The sequence below is a fragment of the Podarcis erhardii genome (genome assembly GCF_964252035.2).
Source record: "Podarcis erhardii genome assembly, chromosome: 6".
NCBI lineage: Eukaryota > Metazoa > Chordata > Lepidosauria > Squamata > Lacertidae > Podarcis > Podarcis erhardii.
In genome coordinates this window covers 81,326,005-81,348,215 of record NC_138510.1, presented here as the reverse complement: position 1 = coordinate 81,348,215, position 22,211 = coordinate 81,326,005, and the positions used below count along the sequence as shown (strand labels likewise).

At 40.2% G+C, this 22,211-nt stretch overlaps 1 protein-coding gene across 2 annotated transcripts in view; it reads right to left on the bottom strand.

Moving 5' to 3' along the window:
- The window catches only part of STXBP3 (syntaxin binding protein 3), a 29,147-nt gene extending 8,078 nt beyond the window's left edge, over positions 1-21,069 (bottom strand). The window contains exons 1-12 of one of the 2 annotated variants that reach the window (XM_081865955.1): positions 20,928-21,069; positions 17,251-17,300; positions 13,191-13,272; positions 10,260-10,336; positions 9,109-9,187; positions 7,544-7,644; positions 6,549-6,697; positions 5,325-5,415; positions 4,670-4,794; positions 2,105-2,209; positions 752-809; positions 214-279 (exon numbers count right to left, since the gene is read on the bottom strand). In XM_081865955.1, coding sequence (XP_081722081.1) covers positions 214-279; positions 752-809; positions 2,105-2,209; positions 4,670-4,794; positions 5,325-5,415; positions 6,549-6,697; positions 7,544-7,644; positions 9,109-9,187; positions 10,260-10,336; positions 13,191-13,272; positions 17,251-17,300; positions 20,928-20,979 — 1,035 coding nt within the window. In that variant the 5' untranslated portion in view covers positions 20,980-21,069. The remainder of the gene's footprint in view (positions 1-213; positions 280-751; positions 810-2,104; positions 2,210-4,669; positions 4,795-5,324; positions 5,416-6,548; positions 6,698-7,543; positions 7,645-9,108; positions 9,188-10,259; positions 10,337-13,190; positions 13,273-17,250; positions 17,301-20,927) is intronic. The other variant, XM_081865956.1, reaches the window with a different exon arrangement.
- Between the last annotated feature and the right edge of the window lie 1,142 nt (positions 21,070-22,211).

The following is a 22,211-nucleotide window of genomic DNA, read 5'->3' as shown; positions in this document are numbered from 1 at the left end:
TGCTCTGCAGATGATATTTGACTCCAACTACCATCAAACTGAGCCAACTTCACTAATTATCAGAGATCATGGGAGTTGTAATCCACAACATCTGGAGGGCACCTAAGTCATGCTTAAACACCAGCATAATTGGCCACAAACTAAGCCAAATCTAGGCTCAAATCTAAAAAATGAACAGCATCCAAACACATAACAGTATTATATTTTGCTCACCTTAGTAATCTGTTTGCGAAAGTGGGGCATCTTCTTCATGAGCTGAGCCAGATTACTTAAAGATAGCTAGAAAATAATTCGAATTTCAGTTTCAAATATTTCACAATCAAAATTTCTTTTAATTTGTGTTTGAGGACCGGGAAATGCATAGCCAGCTTCAAGAAGTCTACTAAGGCTGAAATCCTGTGTTTACTTACAAGGTAAAAAGTATCTGTCTGAAGTCATAGGGCCTTCTGTGTTTTTATTTATTGACTGATAACATTTATTCATCGCTCAAAAACTATTGTTATTTAGGATTGCACTGCAATATATATTTAAGATTGCACTACATATATATATATATATTAGTCTGCATTTTGGTAGGTTAGAAGTACCAACAAAAGGCAATTTAAAAACACTTGAAAACAAACCCCAGTGGATTTGCATTCAGTTATTCTCACTTCCCAACCCATGTCTTTAGTATCAAGGTAGTTGCACTCAGCGGAAGACAAATTTAAAAACATTTAGTACCACTTTAAAGTAAATATTTATTTCTTACTTTTCCTTCTGTTGCCTTTCTCTTTGATGAAACTTCTTTCATAAGTTTTGGTATTTCCCTGAAAGAGTAGAAGAAAATGGCTGCTTAATATTTTTAAATTAAATTGAGAATATATACAAGTCTGAAATTCCCTTCCTAGAAAAGCTAGACAGGCTTCCTCTTTGTTCTCCTTCCGCCATCAGGTGAAGATTGTTTTATTATCACAAGATTTGGGGAACTCACTTTAAAAAATAAAAAATTAAGGAAAGGACTTTTAATAATCTGTGATGTTTTTACTATCTGTTTTGTACTAGATTTGCTTTTGTATTCTTTTAATTCTATCACAGTTTCATTACTTTAACTATTCTAATTTGTAAGCTTTTAGGTTTTTGTATTTCAGCTGTGTTGTTTTACTAAGTGTAAGCTGCCTTCAGTCCTGGTTTGGGGAAAAGGTGGGAATAATAATAATAATAATAATAATAATAATAATAATAATAATAATAAACTGATTAAAGGCTTCAAAATCAAAGATAAAATGGTCTCAGCTATGTCTACACATTTGACCAAACTGTAAGAGGTAGTGGAAGACAGAAGTGCCTGGCGTGCTCTGGTCCATGGGGTCAAGAGGAGTCGGACACGACTAAATGACTAAACAACAACAAATGTCTACACAGAGGTGGTAAGCAAGTTTATTTAGTAGAAATTCAACAAGAGCAGCAAAAAATGTAGATTTAGTCTTCAGAAATAAGTGGAATATTTTGTGTATGAGGAACATGCCCAAGGTGCCTGACAATAAGATGACTCACTCAACTACTCCAGAATAAAATACAGGCTGCCACCTTCTACTGACTTAATGAGAGATAGCAGTACTCTCCTTTTATATTCCTTGGCTGTGGTCTATGGTTTGCCTAGAGCAGGGGTGGTGGTGGGGAACCTAAGATCTGAGGGCCAATCTAAGCCTCTTTATCTGGCCCTCAGGACTATTACTAGACCCCTCCCTGGGTCACACCCCTCACCCTGCTTCACACCTCCTTGAATGCTTTACATAGAATCATAGAACTGTAGAGCTGGAAGGGTCATCTATGCCAACCCCCCCTGCAATGCAGGAATTGCAACACACAGTCCCTGTTGCAGAAGCAGGACTGCTTCCACTAGCATGCCAGGTTAGTTGAATACAACTTGACGGGCCAGATTCAGCTATGTCATACTCAGAGTAGATCCGCTAAATTGATGAACCAAACTTAGTCGCACCATTAACTTTAATGGGCCTACTCTGAGTAGGACTAGTACTGAATACCACCGATACAAACACAGTTTTAAGTAGCTATCAAGTAAAGTTATGTAAAACAGCAAAATATGTTCAATCGTACGCACTCCAACACATCCGCAATATGCCTGTGTCGGATTTTCACCCAGAGGTCATCATCTTCTTCCAGAATAGCTTCCCTTTCTTTTCCACTTGCACCTTCCGTCTTATACCTAAACAAAGAAATAAAAGCAAATTATTAGTTGTAATATATAAACAGATGAATACACAGAACAGTTTTTTGCACATATGTTTTGTAGTTAAAGAAAAGGATTTCAAAACTCTTGTTTTGAATACATCAAGAGTCCTATTTACAACATACAAAAGCAATAGTTGCGCTTTTTAGGATATAAAAAGCTGAAATACTAAGCTAAGGAAGCCTAGGAATTATTCCTAGGAATAAGTCCCTCTAAAGTGAGAGCTACTTATTTCCTAAGAAACATGCACACAATATGCTGAAAGGGTAATAATATTTTGTAATGTAATGTAATGTATAAAAGATCATCAACTGAGACACAAAATGGCCTATTCCAAAACATATTGTCTGTTTATATAGGTCATTACATTAATCTCCTCCTTCAGTTCACAGAACAGTTCCTCTTACCCCAACGTGCAGAGAACAATCTCTCACTGTAAACTGGGGAAATACCGTATTTTTCCGTGTATAAGACTAGGTTTCCCCCCTAAAAAATAATGTCAGAAATTAGGGGGCGTCTTATACATGGGGCTATCTCCCCCCATTTTCTTAAATCTGAGTCCACCCAAAAATAAGGGGTGTCTTTTACATGGGGGCATCTTATAGACGGAAAATTATGGTTAACTATTGATTTCACATATAATCACAAAGCAGATTCTTATATGGAAATTATTTAATGGACAGGTATCTGTACTAACATGCCTAGTATTGTATTCTTCCAGCTGTTAACCAGATTCCTAAGAACTGGGGGAATGCCACAGAGTTTACTACTGCTATGTCACGAAACACCGTTTATATGTATAGGAACTCACATAAAAACTGATTCAACCAGAAGGCAGTAGAAATACAAGAAAGGAAAAAATGGAAAGTTAGTTAAGACCATATTATTGAAAAAGAGTTAGTAGCTATTATACAAATATGAGTCTCTCTTGAATGCATTAGTTATTCCTAAAGCAGATGTAGAAGATGGTGAAAAGCTGAAATCTTGCTGTGGAAGTTTGCATTTGAACTACAGCTGATTGTTAGCTATTTACAGTGGAACTTAAAGGCTGTATACTTTAACTAACATGTCTGAAAGTGTGGGATAACACTCTTTGTATTAACACAAATCCAGAAAGTGGCTTCACATTAGCATCTTAATAGCAATAAGCAGGACTTGATAAAAAATAATTATGTTGTCTGTTGTGAATATTAGATTGGCACTTCAGGTATGGACTCAGGACAAAGGAAGTGTGCCTCTGTCTGTCTGTCTATGCGCGCGCACACATATACAGGCTTTCTCTGCTGACATGAGTAAAGCCACAAAAGTGTGGTATGATACATGGAGCTGTGGAGTCACATGGTATTGTTTGGCAGAGGGACAGATCAATGCTTTAAAATTTTGAGTAGCGCTAAAGTTACTGAAGTGATTTAGCCTGCAGCATGATGCTATGGATCTGTGCTCAGTGGGGCTTACTTACTATATTTAGGATTTCAGCATTGGCAAAAATAATTCCTGACCGGATAAAAAACTAACAATTTCTACTACCATATCTACCGCAGTACTGTCTACACTGACTAGCAGTAGTTTTCCAGGGTTTCAAATAGAGGGCATTCCAGGATTGTCCAGGATTGAACCGGAGACCTTCTTTATACAAAGGAGATGCTCTACCACTGAGCTTCAGCCCTACAAGACTGTTCAGTGCCCAAATCAAATCAATAGACTACACACTTCCATGAGACTCTCTGCAGACCACTTAAATGGAGGAAGTTGTCACCACTTACAATATACTCAATTTCCCCTTCCCTTTTATGTTGAACTAAAGGTGGACTGTTCTGGAAGCTCTGCTTATGCCATGTTGATAGTCAAGATGACCCCATTTTTAATTGGTAGTGGCTGTAGCAATGAGCTCATATGTGTGTGAATTCACATGCTTTGAAATGCACGAATTGGCTAGCTTTGACAGTATTCTTATCTGCGGGTCGGAGATATTGGGTTCTGAGCCCAGAAAGGGGAAACATCGGTCATGCTTTGGGTTATCAGCCACCTGTGTTCCCATGTGACGTATGCTGCTTTACCATATAAAGAATGTATACACTTTAGGCTGGGTGCGCGCAGTCCATCATCTGCTTGCCTGGTGGTGTCTGTCTCCCGTGCGAAATGCAAGAACTGCCAGGCTACTTTTTGCTGTTAAGTCTAAACCCTTCTTAATAAAGACAGTGAAACTGTCTTTAGCATCCTTCTTTGGAATTCCTGTGTCCTACAATTCTCAGGAGTCCTCCTCTGGCTCTGCAATGTGTAACACCTTTAAGCAAGGAACTTCAAAGGCAGTCCTTCTAGGGAATGTTCCATTTCAGCCAACATGGGATAACAAATATAGGGCAGAATGTATTCTTACATTGCAGGAGTTTATGAACTTGTGAGTATATTTAAAAATTAAGATGAAATTATACTTGCTTGTATGTGTCATTTTCAATTGGTAGCAGATCATAAGCCATTGCTTGAAAAGTGAGTTCATGGAGCACAGTTGACACAGGGTCAAAGCCACGATCAATTATTAACAGCTGGGAGTGGGTTTTCCCCTAAAAATCAGAAAGCATCACTTTTTTAAAAAGAGACAAGCAAAACAGAGAGTGCTGTACAACCTAAAAATATTTACTCTATCTTTTAAAAAAGAGGAAGCTACACAAAATAACAGGGGGAAAAGGCTAAAGTTTATTCTCATATAATTAAAACAATAACCATATTCCCAACATATTCCAAGATTTTCCTGATACTCTATACTCCTATACTTCTTTATTTCATGGGGAAGCCATTTAGGTTCCTTCAAGGAATCAGCAGTGAAGAAATGGAATGTCAGACCCCTCTGCTCTCAAGAGATTTTATTGGAAGTAACGTGCTGGACTTTATATGGAATACGTTTTGTGTATAGGTTTGTGGCTTGCTTCTCCTTTTGTGTTGTGGTTTAAAAACCTTGTTCAATTCCATCCCCTTGTAAATGGAAGAACATTATTAGCTCTTTTCCTGCATTTACAACATTCATTCTTCCCAGCTACATTTCCAAGGCTCTCCTATCCCCAGCCTCCTAGAGAAAACTAAATATTCACTCTACCTTTACTTGACTTCGTTGATCAATTTCATAGTAGTTTTCAAGCTTTTTCTCAACTAACTGTGCAAGTTTGCTGGCGTTATCCAAAGGCTTGCTGAAAAGAGAGGAAAATATATTTTTGCTGACATTTATGAGGACACTGATATCTGAAATAAGTGATTGTGAGCTAGTTGAGTTCATTTGCTCTATTAGAATTTGAAATGATCATTTTCTACAAAGTATTTCATACAAACAAACCTGCCTTTTTTCAAGTCAGACCATTGGTCTGTCCAGCTCAGTACTGTCTATACTCAGGTGGTAGCAGCTCTCTACAGTTTCAGATAGGAAGGAGTCCTTCCTGCACAGCAGTTCACACAGGTACCAGGATTGGAACATGGGATCTTCTTTCTGCAGGCAAAGCATGTGCTCTATCACTAAGCTATGGCTCTTCCCTACAGCTCTTTATTCTGAATGCGCTGAGTTCAGTATGGGGTGGAGCTCACTAGCATGGGAAACATCAACCATCACAAACTTCATTAGGTTTATACATTTCACCCCTCCTCTACTCTCTGAGTTGGAGTTTGGAAAAGTGTTAAGGAATTGTACTAAACTAGGTACCTGCGGATGGCGCTGTGGGTTAAGCCACAGAGCCTAGGACTTGCCAATCAGAAGGTCGGTGGTTCGAATCCCCGTGACGGGATGAGCTCCCGTTGCTTGGTCCCTGCTCCTGCCCACCTAGCAGTTCGAAGGCATGTCAAAGTGCAAGTAGATAAATAGGTACCGCTCCAGCGGGAAGGTAAATGGCGTTTCCGTGTGCTGCTCTGGTTCACCAGAAGCGGCTTAGTCATGCTGGCCACATGACCCGGAAGCTGTATGCCAGCTCCCTCGGCCAATAAAGTGAGATGAGCACCGCAACCCCAGAGTCGGTCACGACTGGACCTAATGGTCAGGGGTCCCTTTACCTTTACCTTTAGGTACCTGCCGAAGACCTGGTTATGTATACCAAAGCTCTTCTGAATAGTCTCACACACACCAATGTTCCTTCTGGTGTGCAACCCTGCTTGTCTCCCTCTTTCCACCCAATCCTTTCCCAACGAGAACGAAGTCCTTTTAATACTGAATACTTGACTCCTCAGTATATATTCATAGATTTGTTCCCCACATGCAGACTTTCCAAACTGTTCAAAGTGTAGAATCCATTTCTATCAAACCAACAGAACACTTGGAATATATTATTTCCAGTTGTACCTTCTGTATCTTACACCAGGATTTTCTTCTAGAGTGGCACATAATGTAACAATTTGCTCAGCTATTTGCTCCATTACGGTGTCATTTGTCTTCTCCATGATGGGACTGTAGCAGCGATAGAAAGCATTTGGGACATCAAGGGTAAATACCTAAAGTAAAGAAATGGTTCCAAATAGACTGTTTTAGGAACCAGAATGTAATAGCAATATCAGCAGAAGATTGAAACTATGATTTTATTAAATTGCAAGCGCAATAAATGTCTAGTATAACACAGCTTAATGATACCTTCCCCCACCCCACATCTCTTCTCCTTGGTCCTCTTGAAGAAATGTGTTCCTTGTTCCCACTCACCATTCCTCTACCACTGTGGTCTACTTTCTCCTCTTACTTAAAGGCATTACTGTACAACCTTTTTGCTACCTACACAGATGATGGAACCTGAAGTGGTCAGAACCAAGTTCAATAGTTCAATATGACTGGGCAATGTAACGTCAAAATAACCTTCAAGGAAAAAGAAGTATAAAACCCAAAGATTTTAGGTTTTAAAAATCTCAGCAGGTGACCAAAAACCTAATGTCTAAATAACTATACTTTGATTTCACGTTTTCCCATTTGTAGAGTTTTCTGTCAACATCTAATGATTTTTATAATTTATGGAATATGTTCCAACCACTGAAAACCCCATCTGGTTTCTAAAGATTTAAGAGAAAATGCCTACATACTTTAAATTTTCTGTCTGCGGCTATGATGGCCGGCAACGTTATGTAAGAGGAGTTGAAATACTGTGTTAAAATATTAAAATCATTTTTGACAATATTCAAAATATGCAGCTTTCTAGGCATTTTTGACAGGGTTATTTTTATTTAACTACTATATAATTTAACAAGCAAGACTCCACATAATAATAATAAGCATTAGTTACTTAAAAGGTTAAAAGAGGATTAGACAAATCCGTGGAAAACACGGAGAAGTTTAGTTCAGTAAATTAAGCTTACCTGTGATTCATAAGGGAAAAAGTTAATATTTATTTCTTTGCACCGTCTTATAGCCTTTGAACAAGATGACTTCATTTTATTGAAAAGTTTGTCATCACAAACTAGGAGGAGAGAAAGGTTTTTCAGCTGTCATATTATTTCATATTTAAAACTTCTTTTATGCAACAGGCAGTGTGTAAGTATGTCTTACCAATAATTTTTAAATACACCAAGAATCTATTGAAAAGTATTAGTTTTTTTCTTCATGTGGGTATTCTGAGTCATCCACAATGGTCTGATTAGGAAGAACACTAAACCATAATTTAGTGTTACAAGAAACTCCTCCTCCTCCTGCAGGGCAACCACAGAATTCACGAGTTCTTAATTCAATATTTTATTAGCCACCATTTACAGTGTCATCTGAACCAGGACAAACTGTAGTTAAACTTAATTATGATTAATGAAACTGAACCAACTTTAAACCATGGTTTATGCAGTTAGCTTGTTTCCAGAGGTTGCAGTTAAGGTTTCAGGCAATTTGCCAAACTGTGGTTAAACTAAAGCAGGAGTCAATAACCTCTGACCCTGCAGGCTAAGTTGGGGCTGATGGGAGTTTTGAGTCCATCACCTGGAAGGTCACAGGTTAGACATCCCCAGGCTAGCCAAACCAAAGCAGCCTGCTCTTTGCTGCTGTGCTGGAGAAGTAGTGAGGAGAGGTAGTAAGTATATGAGCCCAGAGGCGAGCTGGGTTAATTCTCATAACACCAAACCACGGGAGCTGAACCAGGTCAAAATATCTTGCCTATAGTGGCAAACTATTTTTAAGCACCAAAACAGAAGCCAGTCTTCAGACTAAATTATCTGTGGAAGGTCACCTAACCCTCTAGTGTTCACCGGGGTGGGTGTGTAAAGGAACAAGGGGGGAGACTGAAGGAAAAAGCACAGGAAAGTATTGTTCTACTACTGCACGTCCCTTGCACTAACAGGAACATTGCATACCACCCACTGCTCTGAACCTTTTTGTTATTCTAATCTGAACAGAGAAGACCATTTCAGTGGGCATGTCCTCATTTTGTTATCTCCCCAAACTGCTAACCAAGTCAACTGTTTTCACATTTAGGTAAATTATTAAAAGTTTTTTTTCTAGAGCAGCCATTTCTGGCAGATGGGAGGATGGAAGAGTATGATTATAAATGGTATCCTAGTTTTTACTTTGTTTTAACTGTTGATACACCAAACCTATATTGCTTTAGGATTCTCTATGCAGGGCTGTTTTAATGGATGACTGCTGTTTGTTGTGGTTATATTGTTTCATATTATAAGCTGTTCTGGCGGCACTCAGGAACCAAGTTGGCAGGAAGAAATCCCAAAGACAAAATACTTAAAGCAGCACTTGGAAGAAACTACACTATACAGAATAATGTGGGGAAACACGTAATACTCTTGTCATAATATTGTGGGTTTTTTTAGTCATAACCAATCCCCTCACACCTGAAATATACAAAAGGCTCAAAGGTCATTATCCTGCCTGCTCCTATGGCTACAATAAAAAAACAATGAATTTGCTAAAATTAGTGAATACTTACAGTCAGTAAAGTAGACATATGCTGCTTTGTACTTGCTGGATGATTTACTGACGAAGTCATTTATAAGCCCATCTACAGACTGAAGAATTAAAACAGTACATTCTAAGTACAATTTCCATAATTGAGGAACTCTGTATATTTCCTTTTAAAGAAAGTGCTAAAACAAAGATGAACAAGTCAAAATCTTTGGGTGGGGGAGGGGAGAGAAACTGCTTTAAGAGAGAAAATTATTGACAAACAAAACTTCTATTTATTTTCTTAATATACAGATTTATAGGAAGTGTATTAAATGGACAGCAAATAATAAACAACATACAAATAAGTGTATTTGGAAGATGCAGAAAAGACTGTATTTGAAATGTATGACTATAGTTTTTTCCCCAAACAAGCTATAATCAAACTGTGATTATGAGCCTGACTTGTTAACAAACCACAGTGTAAATCAGGCTTTCCCAAACTTCAGTTCACTGACCCCTTGATGAGCTTATAGTTAAGAAACCCCAACCCACATTCTTAGAAATGTAAATGAAATAGTCAAGAAATATCAATATATAAACAACACTTATTAATTATTCATCACCATTACTAGGACTCAAAGTGGAAAAAATAAGGAAGCAAAATAAGTGAAGATGGGTGGGCCTGATGGGCTTTAACAAAGTTTATGAATATTGGGCTGTTGGTTTGTGAGTCTGAATCTTAAGTCACCGCGTTCTGCTGTGTTGTTAAATACATCTTTTAAAATACAATGATTCTTCTTAACATGGGAGCTGCACTCCATACATTCCCATGCCCTTTACTTCTGAGGCTCATCGTTCCCAAAAAATTTTGTTGCACTATACCTCATAAACTTCTTTTCCACCCCAGATGCTTGTTGACCCCCAAGGTCTTTATTCGCTGTAATGCAGCACAAGTATGCTTGTGCTTTTCTGGATCTAACCCCATTGACAAAAAGAGAATTATATGAAGTATAGCCCTTTCAAATAAAATTCTGATCTGCAATGACCACTGTTCCTCAGCAACTCTTTACTACTACCTACATATTTCAATGAAGTAGTAACCTATGAACATTTTATCACATGGTAATTTTTTAAAATTTTATTCACAAGAAGATTAAGTCAAACTGACCAACAGTCTTAAAAACAACAACTAACCTTTGCTGTAGGTGTGATGAGATAAATGGCTTTCATGTTAGGGACTGGCTCACGGTTTTTATAAACATTCTCCACAACTACAAAATAAGATTTTTTTTTAAAAAAAACTTCAGTATTTTATATTCAAACATTTGCAAAAAGAATTAAAAGTACATGATGGATTTGGTAAAACTCCATTTTCATGCTGGATCCCACTTTTCCTAATAATAATTCCAAGCCAACTCAAAACTTACAATCAAAAGTAATAATTATATTCAATTAACAAAGCATGAAAAGAGCAAGATAAAACATTTTATATAAGTCCTGCACTTGATCAACAATGTGAGAGGTGGCAATGGGGGCTGTGGCGTTTGCCTCCTAGAATGGGTCATAAGGAAAGGGTTAAAATAGAGGTGGTGTGATTGGCCAGTGAGACTGCATGGGGGGAATAAAAGTTAGAGTGGGAGGTTTTGAAAGACAGTTGAGGTTTGGGAGTTGGGTTGAGGTTTGGGAGTTGAAGGAGGAAGAGGGAGGTTTAGGTGTGGGTTAGTAGAGTTGTATTGTGAGAGAGTGAGAGGAATTGTTAGGTGGAGTCAGATAGATAGTTGGAATAATCAGTTTGGAGTTGTTAGGAACTAAGAATAAGAAACTGACAAGAGAAAAGTTAACTGAAACCATAAGCTTGTTCCTGCATTTAAAAATAAACTTGATTATTTGTTTATGTTAACAACTGACTGGACTCCGTGTGTCCCCGTGAGATACGGGGTGGTGGCAGCGGAAAAAGCAATCGCAGTGGCGGCACAGGGTCAATAGACCGTCAAACATCCGGGGGCCCTGTGTGTGATCGCCACAGGGGCCATAGGGGAAATTTAGGAAACTCCCACCCAACTCCCTACCTCCAACAGGGAGCACTACTGAATTCAGGCTCCCTTCCCTTGAAGCCCCTTCCATTCTTAGAGGGGCGAATCTGGATCCAACCCAATAATTTTAAAAGAAGAACTTTAAAAGAAAAACTGCAGGTTGCAAGTACTTCCTTTTCTCTCATAGGGGAATGCTTCTAAGATGAAAGAAGCAAACAAATTGCCGAGCCACGTGAGTGTTGTAATTAGGGTTTTCCATTTATCCTTTTGGCAAAGACCAAAATGACCACAAGTCAAACCCAAATAGGCCTGAAACCAGTGATATGTTAATAAATTCAGGCATCGGTTAGCAAACTTAGTTTACAAAATAAGCACAATACCGCAAACTGCATGTAGTCTCATCACCTACAGGTGTTAAATAGATTTACATAATGATTCTAGTCAATCACTATTAGGTAAACAGATTTTTAAATGTTAGTTTTATCATGGTAGTTTTTCAGGCACTTCCAGCTTTACACCATAGCTACTTTGTATCTGAGCTTTAGGATAGCTGCAACAAGGAAAAATAAATTTATTTAGTTCCTTGAAATATGGCTGTTTATAGACTATAAAATTTAACAGCAAAATCCATTTTGGAAGTTATCACTTCCCACCACGCCTTCATTAAGCATGACTTTCCTTCTGCCCCCACTGTCAAATGTTTCAGAAAGCTGTAATATACTAGGGGCTACTGCCTCAGCTCACTTCGCTGTCTCTCCATTCTGCCTTCAAAGTCTCGCTTTGTCCCCCAACAAGGCAACATGCAGGAAGGGCCAGTCAAGAAGCTTCCCCATCCCCAATTAGAGCAGCCTTGCCTGCTCTTCCCTGCTGCCTACCAACAGGGCAGACAGCTTGCCCAAACCATGGGCCATGCAAGCTGCAGAGGAACAGGCAGGACAAGCTGGGGCAGCTCCCCAGCAGCCTTCCTGCTTTTTTCTTCCTCCTCAGTCTCTGATGTATATATGCTAAGTATGAAACAGCATTGTTTGGTGTGAAGGTGTACAGCAGCAGGAGAGCAGACAGTTGCTGGGGAACTGCCCCAGTCCGTCCTGCCTGTTCCTCTCTGCCTGTGTTTTTGTCACCATGCCACCTAGTGGCAGCCATGAAAACTCTAGCATGATGACAATCCAACAACTATATTATAGCAGTAAGTCATTCTGTAATTAGCCATTCCCGCACCCACTGTTGTAGTTTGGAATACAAGTAGATTAGCATTATGCCACCCCAAACCACAGAATCTTTAGCCCACATTCTCAGTGAGAGCACGACAAAAAACAACAACACAGAAAGATTAGAGAATAAGAAAAGAAACACAAAGTTAAAAGCAAGATTCAAGAGAAATAACTTGTAATTGGTGTTCTTGATATTCCTCCCACCTACCCAGGGCATGTTCCCTAGTTACCTTCTGTCACTACCTACTGATCTGAAGAGAAGTTGGACTCTCCCTTTATAGTCTTACTCAAGTACGTCTTAAACAGGCACACAGTATGAGATATATCCCTAGAAATTCACCCATATCTGAACACAGTAATATATTTAAGGAAGGTAATCCAGAGCAAGTAGGCATTTAATACAGAATACTCACAGTTCTAATATCCTATCTAATATGACTAATTTTCCTAATTAACTATGCTAACTCACTCATCTCAAATTCTCCCTTTCTCTGTCTCTAACACACACACACACACACACACACACACACACACACCCCTTTCAACTGTCATTTTGCAACAGACACATTCAAACTCCACCTGACATTCCATTCAACACCCCTCCTGACAATTCTTCCATTCATTATTCTGTTACAACCATATACCAAAAGGATAAGAAACTCAATGAAGACAAAGTTAACAGATGGAAGTAACAAATCCAGCAGCAGAATGAGTAACAGAAAGAAGTGAGATGAAAAAGGGTAAGTTAATTACACAGATGCCCTGTTGAAATTCATGACCTTTTCGTTTAATAAGTTTCCACTGGATGTCCTCTGCAAATGCTGACAAAACAAGTTTCCCCATATACCAGAATCCCAGAACTCTGTTTAAAAGGTACTTACCAGTGATCCCTTCTGCTAATAAGTCTGTCATTTTACCACATGATGACAGAAGCTTTGTGGTGAAGTCATCTAGAAGAATTATCTGTATAAAAAATGTTGAAGTAGTGCTTTAAAAAATTATATCCAATTGTAAGCTTCTTTATTGAAATTGGTTTTGATGCCTGGTTTTAAGATGAGAGCTTAATGATAAATCAAAATCGTTGTACCTACTAAAGTATTGATTTATAAAGTATATAATACTCCTCATTTCAGGTCCCAAGAACCCCTAGGAGCTTCCAAACATTAAATATAATATAAATCCTATAAACAACATGGCAGTATAAAAAAAAAAAATCACAAAAAAGAACACAACTATGTATTTTACATTGATGGCAGAAAGTGAGGAGGAATTAAAGAACATTTTAATGAGGGTGAGAGAGCGCAAAATATGGTTTGAAGCTCAACATAAAAAAACGAAGATCATGGCCACTGGTCCCATCACCTCCTGGCAAATAGAAGGGGAAGAAATGGAGGCAGTGAGAGATTTTACTTTCTTGGGCTCCATGATCACTGCAGATGGTGACAGCAGCCACGAAATTAAAAGACGCCTGCTTCTTGGGAGAAAAGAAATGACAAACCTAGACAGCATCTTAAAAAGCAGAGACATCACCTTGCCAACAAAGGTCCATATAATTAAAGCTATGGTTTTCCCAGTAGCGATGTATGGAAGTGAGAGCTGGACCATAAAGAAGGCTGATCGTCGATGAATTGATGCTTTTGAATTATGGTGCTGGAGGAGACTATTGAGAGTCGCATGGACTGCAAGAAGATCAAACCTATCCATTCTTAAGAAAATCAGCCCTGAGTGCTCACTGGAAGGACAGATCCTGAAGTTGAGGCTCCAATACTTTGGCCACCTCATGAGAAGAGAAGACTCCCTGGAAAAGACTCTGATGTTGGGAAAGATGGAGGGCGCAAGGAGAAGGGGACAACAGAGGACGAGATGGTTGGATAGTGTTCTCGAAGCTACCAGCATGAGTTTGACCAAACTGCGGGAGGCAGTGGAAGACAAGAGTGCTTGGCGTGCTCTGGTCCATGGGGTCACAAAGAGTCGGACATGACTAAACGACTAAACAACAACATGTAGAAGAAGAAGAGTTTGGATTTGATATCTCGCTTTATCACTACCCGAAGGAGTCTCAAAGCGGCTAACATTCTCCTTTCCCTTCCTCCCCCACAACAAACACTCTGTGAGCTGAGTGGGGCTGAGAGACTTCAGACAAGTGTGACTAGCCCAAGGTCACCCAGCAGCTGCATGTGGAGGAGCGGAGACGTGAACCCGATTCCCCAGATTACAAGACTACCGCTCTTAACCACTACACCACACTGTATTTTACAACAGCTTGATTTTTAATATTAATTTGCCTCAAAGTACTTCTTAAGTAACTAGATTTTCATTGCTTGCTGAAAGGTGAACAATACCATATTTTTCACCCCATAGGATGCACCGGCCCATAGGGAGCACCTAGTTTTTTTTGGGGTGGGGAATAAAGAAAAAAAAATATTTCCCCGCCCAAGGGTCTCCCAAGGGTTGCGGAGAGCTGCCCGAAGCCTGGGGTGAGCTGAACAGCGCTCCTCAGGTTTCGGGCTGCAGGCTGCTGTCCGCAAGCCTTGGGAGCCCGGTGGGAACTCCCGCGGGCTCCCAAGGCTTGCGGATAGCTTCCTGAAGTCTGGAGAGCGAGAGGGGTCGGTGCGCACCGACCCCTCTTGCTCTCCAGGCTTCAGCAGAAGCCTGCATTCACCCCATAGGACGACACACATTTCCCCTTCATTTTTGGAAGGGAAAAAGTGTGTCATGTAGGGTGAAAAATATGGTAATTAACCCACATGGGTGTCTCCTGGAAAAAAGGTTCACAATTGTGGCACCACCACCTGAAAGGTGCTGCCTCTCATGCCCACTCACCTCACTTCTGAAAACAGATGAACATGGAGCAGGGTGTCAGATACTGATCTGAGTGCCTATGTGGGAGCAGGCAATGCATTCAATATCAAAATCCCTTACTGTTCCTGAGTTTTAAGAGTTAAACCAGGCTAGGACGATTCCACAGTCAATGTAGATGTAATGATATCAATGCAAGAAACCCTAGCTAGAAGTCTGCTCACTGGATTTTTTGACAACTCTAGTTTTTGAACAGTTATCTTTTCCAAGGCAGTCCCTGTAGTAACATATTGTTATCCCTCATAAGCCCTGTGGGATATAAATAAAATATATGTTATCTGCATCACGTCCGCGTAATGTTAAGAGAAGGAAAAAAGAGATGACACAATCAAAAAATTGCACTAGAAATGGAACCAGTGTTAGAAACTGATATGAAAGCTAGGAGCTAAATGGCACCTTAAACCTAGGTTATGGGCACAACAATGGAATGTCTGGGCATGCTTTTTTATAAAAAGAATACAAAGCTGCAAATGAATGAACTGCAGCTAAAATATTATGTTCATTTTTCACATGGTCTAGTCCTTCCCCTGCTCACCCCCCTAATATTCTTAAGATGGTTTCTTTCCCCAGTCTTCAGAGAGTAGCTGGAAGTGGGGAGGCAGAAAAGGGTCCTCCTTTTCTTCCACACTCGTTTTAATCTGAAATCTTAGGCGCAATACTGCGCTAGAGCTCAGAAACTGATCACGCTAATGAAATTCCCTGTCACAAAATGCGCCTAGAACAATGGGAGTTTTGAGCACTGAATGGAACCACTGTGCTTACCAGTCCCTGTCCTCTCTTTTGCCACAAAATGAAGATGCTTGACATATACCACTAGCACATTAAGGAAGTGGTGATCACATACTAAGGACACTGCAATACAGGCCTAATGAACTAATATATTTATGCCAAGGACTGCCAATGTAGGCATACATGCACCCAGAGGGCATCTACATGGCTTTTTACTGCATATGAAGAGCGTTACATATCTTAGACAAGTGATTTGTTCCTTTGGTTAAGAAAATTTTAGTTTACAAAATAAGACTAAAATATTAGGTATGTTCTTCTTGAATGGTCAAAATAGTTGAAGAAGTTATACTAACAGTGTTAAGCTGAGATATGAATGGGCATTTTGCTTGTTCACAGAGCTCCCTATGCAACATCAGAAAATAAAATCCAGGAACTCGTCAATTAACCATAATTTCCTGTTACATCTACAGCAGGAACTAGGCTTGCAGGCTTCAGAGCATTAAATGCATTGTTTGAACCTGGCTTGTTCCAAAGGTGGTTCAGACAAAACAGGAAACTATTGTTAATTAGAGGTTTTAAGCCAGTTTGTGCAAAGGGAAGAGGCACCACGAGCAAGCACAAGGCTCACAGTGGGGTACAAATAAATTATTATTATTATTATTATTATTATTATTATTATTATATCTTGTCTTAATAAATAGAAATATGATTATCTGATTTTTCAAAATAGTGTAGATGCATATCTCTGCAGCATTTCGGTAGTTCCCATTCAATTTAAATACTATGTTATTGAACAGTATATCCACATTTTCCTTTGACCCCGGATTGTGGGGATACACTGAAGCCCAATGCAAACTTTTAAGTAGTCAAGGTCTTAGGTTCCAAGAAGTGCTTGGGACACAGCTCCTCTGAAATCAAAAAGCTTCTCATTTAAGGACACATGTACAAATTTAAAATCTGAGTGAAACTGTTTTAAGTATCATTGTTTCCTTAAAAGAACTTACGGAACTGTGATACAGCTATCACATATGCAACCCTTCCAAAGGCCACCATTACTAGACTAGGAGATGCCTAGTCAAGTACGTTGTGTAAGTGGTGGATGAACTACAGTGGGTTAAGTACTTAATTCGTTCCAGAGGTCTGTTCTTAACCTGAAACTGTTCTTAGCCTGAAGCACCACTTTAACTAATGGGGCCTCCCGCTGCCGCCGGAGCACGATTTCTGTTCTCATCCTGAAGCAAAGTTCTTAACCCGAGGTACTATTTCTGGGTTAGCGGAGTCTGTAACCTGAAGCGTATGTAACCTGAGGTACCACTGTACTTGATAGAGGCAATTAATAAAGATTAAACTTACCTTCCATTCCTCTTCTTTCCTACAGTCATCAAATACTGCTGCTTTTAGCTCTGAAAAAGAAATCCAGCAGTTAAAATAGCAGCACTGTAACAATGTGAAGTAATCTAGCTCTGTAAGGAAAAAGCCTAAAAGTTCAAACAACTAATTTCATTTCAACAAAAAAAATGACATTTTTATACAATGTGTTTGCTAATGGCACAAGCTGAAAAGAACATTAAAATGAAGTATGTAGAGTAACATTTCAGAACCAGAAATGTTATAAACAACTCCTTAGATGTCTCCTAACTGCAAAGGATGTGGCACATGACTATTTTCCTCTCTGCACATCTGAACTTCAAAAAAGCAAACTGAAACCCACACGCACATCAGGAAGTTCTCCACCTGCAAGACTGCTTCTGTCTCTAATGTATCTATATTTGCAAATTTTGTTTATTTTTAAAGTATTAATATGGTTATTACTGCTGCAAGTGCAATACTAAACCAACGGTGTAATTTTTTAATAGAAAAAAGACATGAGAAATGGTACTTAAACTGGTGCTAGAGTTGTGTAATTTACTTTTTTTAATGTGTTATACTAGTACGTACAGCAAAGACAGCTCACTCAATGTGTTAGGTATTTTTCATAAAATAAGTTACTGCTTTCTAATGCCAACAGCCCACAACAGCATGGTCACTCTTCTCTGCTGCAGATGTGCTTCCTGCTTTATTATTCAATAATTTTCTTGAGTCATTCTCAAGGCCCAATTTTTTAGTTGAATGTGGAGTCTGAATTTTCATACCAAAGAAAGCCATAATAAAGGCTATCACCTCCTCTTCCCCACTGCATTTATAGAGAATTATGCATTGTGGGAAAATTCAACTACCTATTTTATTCAACAAGAACATCAATAGGAAGTTGGTGAAGACAAGTCAGGACTATTATCTTAAGGTTCCTAGCCATATAACCATATGCATGTCCACTAAGGAATATGTTCCACTGAATTCAATGGGAATTAATCGCAAGTAATTGTGTACAGGATTGCATCCTTAGTCTGTCCAGCTACAACAGTATTGCATTCTACCCCAGAGGCTCAGCACCACTAAACCAGAGCTTTCCACTAAACCTGAATACCGGCGGCCACCACCACCACCCCCACACAACCAATCCCCCAGCCTTCCTAGTGACATACACAAAGCTGGAGAGGGGGTTGAAGCAAACCTTCATCTCTCTCTAAGAGTCAGTATGTGTGTCTTGTCTAACACTAACTTCCATACCAATACATACTGGAGCAATATAGGACAGGGAAGAAGTAAACAGGAGGAAATAAGTTCAGAGTGAGTAGAAAAAAAACCTGCTTCTTCCCCCCAACATACATACAGTGATACCTTGGGTTAAGAACTTAATTCGTTCTGGAGGTCCGTTCTTAACCTGAAACTGTTCTTAGCCTGAAGCACCACTTTAGCTAATGGGGCCTCCCTCTGCTGCTGCGCAATTTCTGTTCTTATCCTGAAGCAAAGTTCTTAACCTGAGGTACTATTTCTGGGTTAGCGGAGTCTGTAACCTGAAGCGTCGGTAACCTGAAGTATCTGTAACCCGAGGTACCACTGTATTACACTTCTTTAAAGAGTTTTTATTATATTTTTATTGTATTATATTTATGAATAATAGTAACCATATAGGCAGGTATGAGTCTGTTCTCTGCCACTTTAAACAGTGCTGAAAGCTCCTGCCTTTTTATACAAAAACTCTTCTCCAAGGATTCTTACTCCAGAAACCCTCTGACTCAGAGCTATTATTAACAATGATTCAAAGGTTTTATCTCCAACAGGAACCTATAGCCTCTTTTTAATCACCACAACTTTTTGTAAATCAAAGAGTAATGACTTCCTTATAGTCTAAACTTGTTTCAAAGTTTGCAATGCATGAAGCATTTTTAAATTATTTTTATTACTTTTTCAGCTACACAGTCTGTAATCAATCATAGAACATTTAAATGTTGTTGTTTAGTCGTGTCCGACTCTTCGTGACACCATAAACCAGAGCACGCCAGGCACTCCTGTCTTCCACTGCCTCCCGCAGTTTGGTCAGACTCATGTTTGTAGCTTCGAGAACACTGTCCACTGTTTAAATAAAACTCTTTAAAAACACTGTATGAAGTACAGTGGCTTCATGTTCACAATCAGTTTATGTTACACTACCAGTAACAACTGCCATTTTCATATCACTTATTATACAAGATCTACATTTTTCAAGGTACCTAGTCAAAGATGAATGCACCCTTCAAATAACCACAATCATTCTGTTTCAGAGAACTCTGTATTCTAATGTAACGAAATAATGATGTATTTGGTCACTGAAAAGCTTTTGATGGTGGATCACAATAAATATCCAGACCCTTATGCCTCCAAACATCTGCTCCATTTATTTTTAAACACATGCAGAGACAGAAAGAGGAATATTAAATCACAACGGAAGTAAAATTAGGAAACAAATGTGGAAACAGAAAACAATGGTTACAATAATCTTGAGGCCGTTATGAGTTGAAAGGTGCAAAGGTAAGTCATAACACAAACTGCCATTGTGCTTGCTTGCTTTTTCTTGAAAGGAAAAAAAACTAAGTATAAAAAAAATGATATATTTGAGCCCCATATTGTCCAAAGCTAAGAAACTATATACAGTATATTGAAATCAATGGTCTGTCTTTCTGGTTGCAAATTATACCACCTCTAAAAGGGAATCCTATTTTTATTCTCAACCATGATGGGAGGCAAATTATGGCGAGTAAATTATATCCAGTATGCACAGGTCCAAAACCCAACACTCAATCCATTCTGCCTCCCAGGTGTTACTGACCAGGACTTGAAATGTGGCCCCAACAATGTACCTCCCCAGCCCCACCCTCTCCTCATCCTTCTGCAAGGGGGGGGGGATTATGGACGGCTGGACTTTAAACTGGGGCGCAGGATAAAAAGCATACATTCAGCCACAATAACCTTGGGCTATTTTGCCACCTAACTTACTCCTCATGGTTCATTTCTTTAAAACACATATACAGTACTGTATAGACAGACAGACAGACAGGACTAGAAATCCTTTCATGCCCAACGAAATGAAAATCCATGTAAGCATGGGCGGGAAAGGCTAGAAATCCTTGCATGCCCAACAAAATGAAAATCCATGTAGGGAAGGGGGTTGGAAATCCTTACATGCAACCGAACGAAATGAAAATCCACCGTAGGGCGACACCTGCTCGCGTGCGAGAGAGGAAAGGCGTCTTTCTCCGCTCGTTAAAACGCCGCCCGGTATACAGAAACGTAGCAAGTGAAGCATTTCCAGGCGTGCAGATAAAAAGAGTGAGAAAGAACTGCTTCACCTCATTTTTCTTGCACGTCAGAATGCCGTTACGGGCACAGGTCAGGATCGGGGGTTGCCTGGCTGACCTCCACAGACACACAAGCCGACCAACACCGCCCGCCACCCTTCCACCCGCCGGCCTCCCCTCCGTTTTCCCGTGACAGCGGAGCAGAGAGAGAGAGAGAGAGAGAGAGGGCAGGCGGCGGCGGAGGAGGCCTCCCTCAAAACCGCTGCCGGGCAAGAGGGGAGCGGACTGGCTCTGCCTTTATGCCCTACCCCGGCGGGAGAAAAAGAAGCGCGGGGCGTGAGAGAGAGAGATGTGGCGACAGCACCCGGCACTCACTTTGCCACACCAGGCTCTTCAGCCCCCGGTCTCCGCTCGCAGCCGGCGCCATCTTGCTTCTTCCCCTGCCCCCGCGACGCGACGGGGGGAAATGCCGCACTCTGAGGGAGAAGGCGAGCGCCGCTGTCCTTCGGCGCGGCGCCCCGCCCTCTTCAGCAAGGCCACGCCCCTAGCCTTGCAGGTCCGCCGCCGCCTTTCCGCTGAGCATGCGCGCTGGGCGTACGTGCTCCCAGCAGAAGCGGGCGGGCGAGCGCGGGGAAGGGGCGGGTCGCGATCCTCCTCTGCAGAGCTTAAGGCGCGCCCGCTTCCCATTGGCTTCAGAGGGATCTTAAGGCGCGCGCCTGACTCTGCGCCGTGCCGCCCCCTCCTTCCCCTGTGTGGAAAATGGTTTTCTTTCTAAAAGGAGTAGAAAGAATTCTCAAGAGAAGGATCTGGCTCCGTTATAGTCTAAAAAGGTAGTTGTGTTTGTTCCTCTTTCCAATGGGCCTGCCCACCCCCTGTTAGTCTGGCACCTTAAAATAAATATATGTGTGTGTGTGTGTGTGTATATATATATATATATATATATATATAGAATCAGCTACATCTTGCACCTGATGGACTCTAGCCTATTAAAAAGCAAAATTCGATAATAAAAACATTTTTTAAAAAATAAAATAAGCATCTTGCGCTGTAATAAATGTCACGGGTGCTGCAAGAATCGTTTTCGTTTGATGCTATCGGGTAGGAAGGAGAGAAAGGTGTAGTTTCAACTGTGACCCATGGAAGGCCACACTCCCAGTTTGTAATCTAGGGCGGGAAAGTCGACACAAGCACTTTGGATCAATAGTGTTTATTATAAACGGGAAAAGATCACACCTTTCCCCAAGCATGCAAAACCCCTTATAGAGCCGTATTCCTAGGCAGGAGGTGAAACATGACCCTCCAACCCTTCAATTTTATGTAAACATATGTAAGTGCAAAGATGCTTCCCATGCCTTCCAACATTTCTCTGATGAAAATAGGGATGCCCTAAGGAAAAGTGGAACATTCTGGGATCAAATCAGAAACCAGGATGGCTTCTGTAAATCCAGGACTGTCCAGGGGATTCAGCTACACTTGCCAATTATATTGTTATAACTGTGTTATAAAAATGTGACACCAGAGGGTGCGGTAGAGCAGTGATCTGTTGCCAATGGGATTTTGCATTCAGAGCTTTTACAGTGTTTTCTATAACTTTTTTAAAAAATCAGTATAGATGCAGCCTTGGAGAGGGTCTGGCTTCCCTTGTCAAATGCATTTTAT